Source organism: Geospiza fortis, unplaced genomic scaffold, assembly GCF_000277835.1.
Source record: "Geospiza fortis unplaced genomic scaffold, GeoFor_1.0 scaffold69, whole genome shotgun sequence".
Lineage (NCBI taxonomy): Eukaryota > Metazoa > Chordata > Aves > Passeriformes > Thraupidae > Geospiza > Geospiza fortis.
Genome location: NW_005054555.1, coordinates 630784 through 637560, shown reverse-complemented (window position 1 = coordinate 637560; position 6777 = coordinate 630784). Strand labels below are relative to the sequence as shown.

The 6777-nt window shown below is 44.2% G+C and overlaps 1 protein-coding gene across 1 annotated transcript in view; it reads left to right on the top strand.

Moving 5' to 3' along the window:
- Nucleotides 1-6777, top strand: part of DEPDC1 (DEP domain containing 1) — a gene marked incomplete at its 5' end in the record, with an annotated part of 9658 nt that continues 2881 nt past the window's right edge. The window contains 10 exon segments of the mRNA XM_031064084.1: nucleotides 1-116; nucleotides 1309-1453; nucleotides 2137-2255; nucleotides 2660-2790; nucleotides 3234-3281; nucleotides 3962-4102; nucleotides 4567-5355; nucleotides 5895-6067; nucleotides 6711-6774; nucleotide 6777. The exon segment at nucleotide 6777 is cut by the window's right edge and continues 109 nt beyond it. Of these exon segments, the coding sequence (XP_030919944.1) occupies nucleotides 1-116; nucleotides 1309-1453; nucleotides 2137-2255; nucleotides 2660-2790; nucleotides 3234-3281; nucleotides 3962-4102; nucleotides 4567-5355; nucleotides 5895-6067; nucleotides 6711-6774; nucleotide 6777 (1727 nt within the window).

Below are 6777 nucleotides of genomic sequence, written 5' to 3'. Positions count from 1 at the left end.
GTCACCCGGCAGCAGACGGTGCAGCTCCTGCGGAAATTCCTCAAAAACCACGTCATCGAGGACATCAAGGGCCGCTGGGGCGCTGAAAATCTGGAGGACAACGGTGCCCTGTACAGGTACTGAGGTTACAGTTGTCCCCCGGTCTCGCAGGTTGAGTGTTTTAATTTTGTGACAAACGCCAATCACTTGTTTTTAAAATTTTAAAAGTTTAATAGTAATAAAATGGTTATAAAAATAGTAATATAATTAGAGTAATAATAATTTGGACAATTTGGATTAGGACAATATTAGACAACAAATACAAAGAGTTATGGATGTCCAGGTACCTCTTTCTGGGCAGCACAAGCCTGAAAAAGGACACAGTTAACAGAGGATTAACCCTTAAAAGCAACAGCCTGTTGCATATTCATACACCTCATCCATGATGCATAAATTCCATTCAAACACAGGATTCTGTCTGGGCAGTGTCAGCTTCTTCCTCTGAATCCTGACAGCGACTTTGAGACAGAAGAAGTTTATTTCTTCTGATAAGAGAGCAATAAATTCTCTTTCTCTGAAAGATTCAGGTGTCCTGTGGCTGCTATCTCACTGCAAGTCCTTTCTTTAAAAAAAGTATCCTACACAGCATAGTTTCTATTTTAACATTTTTTATAACCTAAAACTATATTTAACACACTACTTAAGAGAATTAATCCAGCGTTACTTTCTAACACAACACATATAACATTCATTTTAATATTTGCAAAAAGCCAATCATAAAATACGCATTTTTCACAATTTAAAATGCTTAGATTTGCAAAAAGAGCTTGCTTTGGGTTAAACATCCTAGGTAAAAAGTTAATTATCAGCATAGTTTTTCTCCTCTGAGTGTTTTGCTTCACTCCTGCGTGTGTCCATGCTTTTGTCCATCTGAGGTTTTTGCTGGAATTCAAACTGCACTCCAGTGCTTTGGAGTGAAGCCAGGGTGTTTTGTAGGAGCTGCCTGCTGGGTTTGCTTCTCTTGGGCCTTTTACACAAAGCCTGAGTGGGAAACAGAGCCAAGCAGCTCTGAAATTAAAGGTATTCATGGCCCCCACTTCTCACGTTCTGGGCTCAGGCTGTGCCAACATCTTCAGCTTGACTTTGGCATCAAGAAAAACAGCCCAAAGCTAATTTATCATATGATAAACTTTTAAATTTTTTTTTCCTTTTTTTAGTGAATCTAACAAAGTCACGCTGGTATGGAGTCAGAGGTTTTGTTTTGTCAAGTCATTTATTTGATTACAGATCAATTCTGAATGTGTTTAACATCTCTCCCGTTCATTACAGATTTCCTCCAACCTCTCCAGTCAAACCTCTACCAAGCCCACCAAGGGAGAACTTGGAAAACTTCTCTGGAGACAAAGGAAAACTTTTTAAACTGCCCAGCTCATCCAAAAGGGGTTTGAAAAAACAGGAGTTCCTGCAGTCTGTGGTAATAACTTCTGTTCCTCACAGCAGTGCAGTTGGCTTGCATTGTCTTTAGTCTTTAAAATTTACACACACTGCTCTGTTGTGGCATCTTCCCTTAAGAAAGAACAGTTTAGACTTAAGGAATTGAGAAATATTAAGAAATAAATTTATATTTATATTTTGCTTTGGGTTTACTTTGTTTTGTCTCAGTGCAGAATTATCCCTGCTAAGGGATTTTAAAATATTGGGAGCATTGAAAGGTGAAGTCCTAGAAATGATCTGCACAGTATGGCCTTGTTGAAATTTAATTTATTGTTGGGGGACAACTAAAAGGCGCAAATAATTTAATTGGACATCTTTTTGGAGAAGATGGAATGTGTGTGTGGCCCTTGATTCAGGCGAAATTGGCGTGCATAAATTCTGAATTTAGGTTCTAGCCCTAAAGGAGAATAATTCACATATTAATACATCTGGATTTGAGGCGTTTTTACCTTTTAAATTGCTGATTTTGGATTGATTGGGGGTTTCTTCCATTTCTTTTTAGTTGTGGGCTCCCATTTCAGTGCTGAGGCTGCAGGTTACCCCCTGGCTCATGTGGAATTTAATGCTCCACAGAATGCCCTGTTCTTCCAATTCCAATTTTCTCTAATTTTTAATTGCCTTAAGAAGCTCATTTATCTTACAGTATAAACCACTCATTTTCAGGAAAACTTAGCAAGACCCAGAGCTGACGTAGCAGAAGAAAAGAAGGAAGGCACACTGCAAAGGAGGGAAATAAGCCAGGAATATGTGCAAGAAACATGGAGAAATATCATCCACATACAGTGAGTGAGGAATTGCACACAGCACCTTCTCCTTCAGTGGGAAATGGCCCAAGCAAGCTTTCACCATTTGTTTTTAATTGTTAAAACTGTGGTTTAAATTGAATTTGAATTTTTGAAAAGTTGAATTTTTTCCTGTTGTTTACACAGGTTTTCTAATCTCTTTATTAACTTTGGATTGCTGCATTTAAGGAATTTCTGATCAGGTGCTGAAATCTATTTTCCACACCTCAGGTCCTCTTCCTTGGTGATTGTTGCTGTTTGTCCCAGGGAAAAGTGTCCCCAGTTGTCCTCCCAGAAGTGAGAAGTTACCAGACAGCACTTTAGCTCACCCAGAGTTCTGGAATAGTATGGAAAGAACTTGTTTTCCTTCATCCCTTGCAAATCTTTGCTCTCTTCCTCCCCAGTCTGCAGACCATTTTGGGACTGCCCTCGCTGGAGGAGGTTCTGCAGCCAGCCCAGATCATCCCTGAGTTTGTCATGTACAACATGAGCCACACCAGCAAACACGGGGTGGTGATCCTGCAGGACAAAGCAGGTGACATTTATTTCCATAGATTTGCTTAAAAATCTTTATTTATAAATAATAGTTCATCTGTTTCACAGTCTGTTGTTTCCACTTTTTCCCCAACCACAGCACAGCTCAGGGACCTTAAATCCCATCCCACCCCTGCCATGGCAGGGACACCTTCCCATATCCCAGGCTGCTTCAGCCTGGCCTTGGGCACTGCCAGGGATCCAGGGGCAGCCAAAATTCCATCCCAGCCAAAAATTCCTTCCCAGTATCACATCTAACTCTGCCCACCTTCAGCTTGAAATTATTCCCCTTTATCCTCTCAAAATTACATGTGGAGCAGTATTTAAAACCAGTTTTAAATGTAATCTTTTGTGCTTTGTGTTATTTAATACATGTGAGCCATTATTAGTTGTTGATTATTTGGGCTCATGCCTAAATGGTGCTTTTGTCTGTTTGGATTTCAGAAGACCTCCCTCACTGGGTGCTGTCAGCCATGAAGTGCTTGGCCTACTGTAAGTCACTGAAGAGCTTTCAAGTTCCAGAAACCTCTTTTGAGAGTTGAAAGGGAAATATTTGTGTGTGTGAAATCAGCTGTGATGTCTCAGTTCAGAAACCTGTGGGTGCTTTCCTCTAGTGCAGTTTTTCAGGAGTGAAAGGGACTTTGCTTTTCCAGTCCCTGGCTTTTAGCTGGACCAAAACATTTCCTACACTTCATATTAAACTAGGGAGATCCATTTTCTTTGTTTTGTAAACAATCAACTCTAAATTAATTAAATGAGTGCCTCTCAAATGAGACCAGAGATAATGAGCTTTTATTTCCATGTGCTGAGCTTCCTTTTGCTCCAGGAGCTTGAACTCCTTGTGGGAGAAGTGGGATCACTGTCCTTTGGAAATGAAGGCACACACTAAGGGTGGGTGATAATTTTGCTGAGGAACCTATGAAGACCACAGATTAATTTTTCTTTATTTATTTTCTTGGTGTGGAACAGAACTGAGCATGGCTCTTCAGTGGCTGCCTGGAATCTCTTACACTGCTTTTGCTTACAAATTGTGCCAAATACAGTATTTGTGCATTGTTGATAGCATTCTTTGCTTGTGAAACAAGAATAAGTTTAGGCTGATCTTCAGGAATTTATTTTCTAGTGGGACTGTGGATTTTTGGTGTGAATTTCCTTTCTTCCCCTCTTTTCAGGGCCCAGGAACAAGGACATGAGCCAGGACACCTACAGTGGCTTTGAGCGGGATGTGTTCAGAACAGTTGCTGATTATTTTCTCAGTCTTCCTGAGCCATTGCTTACTTTTGAATACTATGAGCTCTTTGTCAATATCTTAGGTATGTATGAATTTAGAAACAGTCAGGGCAGCTCTGAGTTCAGATCAGCTGGGGGACAAATGTGTGATTCAAAGCAGAGCTCGGCGTCCTGATGCGTGTGGGAGCTCCAATCTGAGGAGGATCATCACTGCTCCTTTCTGTATTAGTGTTAATTAAAATGTACTTCTGCCTCATGATTTCCCATTTAAATTGCTGTTTCAGCTCACATTCTAAATATTCAATAACAAAAACTTCAGAAGATGTGCTTGTTCTGCCTGCTCCTCACTATTGCAGCGTTACCTGTCTTTGTTCTTGCATGTTGGATGCAATGGCCTTGTTAAATTGCTTTGGGACTGAACTAAAGTCTTAATTAATATCTTAATTAATATCTTGACTTTGTTGTCTGTCTGCCCAGTTAGCAGCTCTCTGAACTGGTTCATTTTCACACCACTTGCACCTTTAACATCTCTTTCATTTCCTGATAGTTTTGTGTGGCTACATCCAAATTCCTGATCTGGGCAGTGGAAAACGTTCTGTCCAAGAGGAGAAATGTGACCCTCAGCCTTCAAAAACTCCTCACTTGAACTCTTTCAAGTCCACTGAGTGTCTTCTCCTAAGCCTGCTCCTCAAAGAGTCTGACAAGAAGGAGAAAGGACAAGCTTCCAGGAGGTTTTCCTCAGAGGAGCTGAGAGCCCAAAACCAGCACGGAAAGAAATGGCAGCAGCACAAACTGCCACGCCAGCAAGGGAGTGATGGGAGCCTGATAGGAGGGAGCTGCCAGAATCTTGCAGGATCCAGGAACGCCCAAGAGCCACCTGGAGCGTTTAGAACACGGTGTTACTCCTTGGAGAGAATTGGAGCTGCTGCTTCCAGTGTGTGTGATAAAGGAGGGGCAGGAGGTGTGAGCACCAGCACGAGGAGTGCAGACCTGCTGGAGGAGCACAGAGGGACCTCGGTGCTGGAGCTGGGCTGGGGTAGCTCAGGCCCAGCCCAGGGCCTCAGGAGAGTGCCTGGCCCGTGTCCCTGGGCTGAGGAGCTGCGGGGTGGCAGGCACGGGCCCCGGGCAGCCCTGAGCCTGCTGGGCAGGAGGAGCTCCAGGAGCTGCAGTGCCATCAACAGACCCAGTGCTGAGATCACAGTGCAGCCTCAGCCCCGGGGGCAGGGCACACCCGGCCCCTCCGTGGCCATCAGCGTCCAAAAGAGACTCTGCAGGAGCAGCACAGAGCTGTCAGGACGCTCTGCCCCCCCCTCCCCTTGTGTGTTGGCTGGCACAAGTAAGGGCTCTCTGCAGCATGCTGTACTGCCTTGTTGTGTGGCCTCACTAATCCCTGCTTCCCTCACCTCTGCCACTCTCGCTAGGATAGGCACAGAGCATGGATTTGTGGGGTTTTTAAAGGAAATCTGCTGGCATAATGGTTTAAGCTGCTGTAGCTCTGCTAACTGTGTGTAGTATCTTTGGAATATGAGCTCGATGTGTCAGTGATTGGCCTTTCTGCTCAGGTGAGTGATGGGACCAGGGAATCTGCACACACCTGCCTGTTGGAGATGTCTTTTTCTGTTCTGTAAATCTGTATTTTCTGAGAATAATTAGTGTCATTCCTTAATTGTATTGTGGTCCTAATTGCACCATAATGAAGGAAGTTGGAGATGACCACACAAACAAAGGCCTGTACATTCTCTTCTGTGTTACAGCTGATTTCTCTGGAACATAAATAATCACATTGAAAAATAAGAAATCTGTGATACTGAGGTAGAAACATGCTGGAAGCTCGTTCAAATCTTAATGCCAGCTGTCTTTGTGGTTAACTTGTAGATCTCCTGCAGCCTCACCTGGAGAGGATTGCAGTGGAGGCCCTGCAGAGCTGCTGCCTGCTGCTGCCCCCGCCGAGGCGCAGGAGGCTGCAGCTGCTGCTGAGGATGATGAACAGGATCAGTGGCAACGTTGACATGCCACGGCTGCACGATGCCATGGGCACCAGGTCCCTGGTAAGGGCACGAAAACTCTTCTTAGAAGAATGCAGATGATTCCTCAGCCTGATTTCCCACCCTGCTGCTATTTAGAATCCCAGACTGGTTTGGGCTGGGAGGGACCTTAAAGCCCATCTCATTCCAGTTTAAACCTGGTGTGCATTAGGTTGGCTCTGCGGGTTTTAATCACCTCACTAGTCTCAAGATGACCAGTTGAGGATTTAGGTTTGGATTAGAAGCAGGAAGAAATTCTTTATTCAGAGGGTGTGAGGCCCTGGCACAGGTGCCCAGAGCAGCTGTGGCTGCCCCTGGATCCCTGGCAGTGCCCAAGGCCAGGCTGGATGGGGCTGGGAGCACCTGGGACAGTGGAAGGTGTCCCTGCTCCAACCCAAACCATTCCAGGAACCTATTCTACAGTCCTGTGAAGATGTTCAGTTTTCTATAGGTTAAACCTTTTTCTGCTACCACCTTTTACAATATGTATTTTTAATTGAAAGTGCTGTTCAATTCCAAAGAAATTACTTTATTCAGCTGATGACTCTTCCTCCTTGTGTGACCATACTTGGAAGTTGGTACTGGGGGATTTGAGCCACTGTAGAGTGGAGAGGAGGGAAATAAATCCCCCAGCTTTCTCCACTGCAGCTGTGCTGAACTTTTCCAGCTGATCCAGACGTTTTCCCGCTGTGTCCTGCGCTGTGCAGAGGAGGAAGACCTGGATGAGCTGCTCT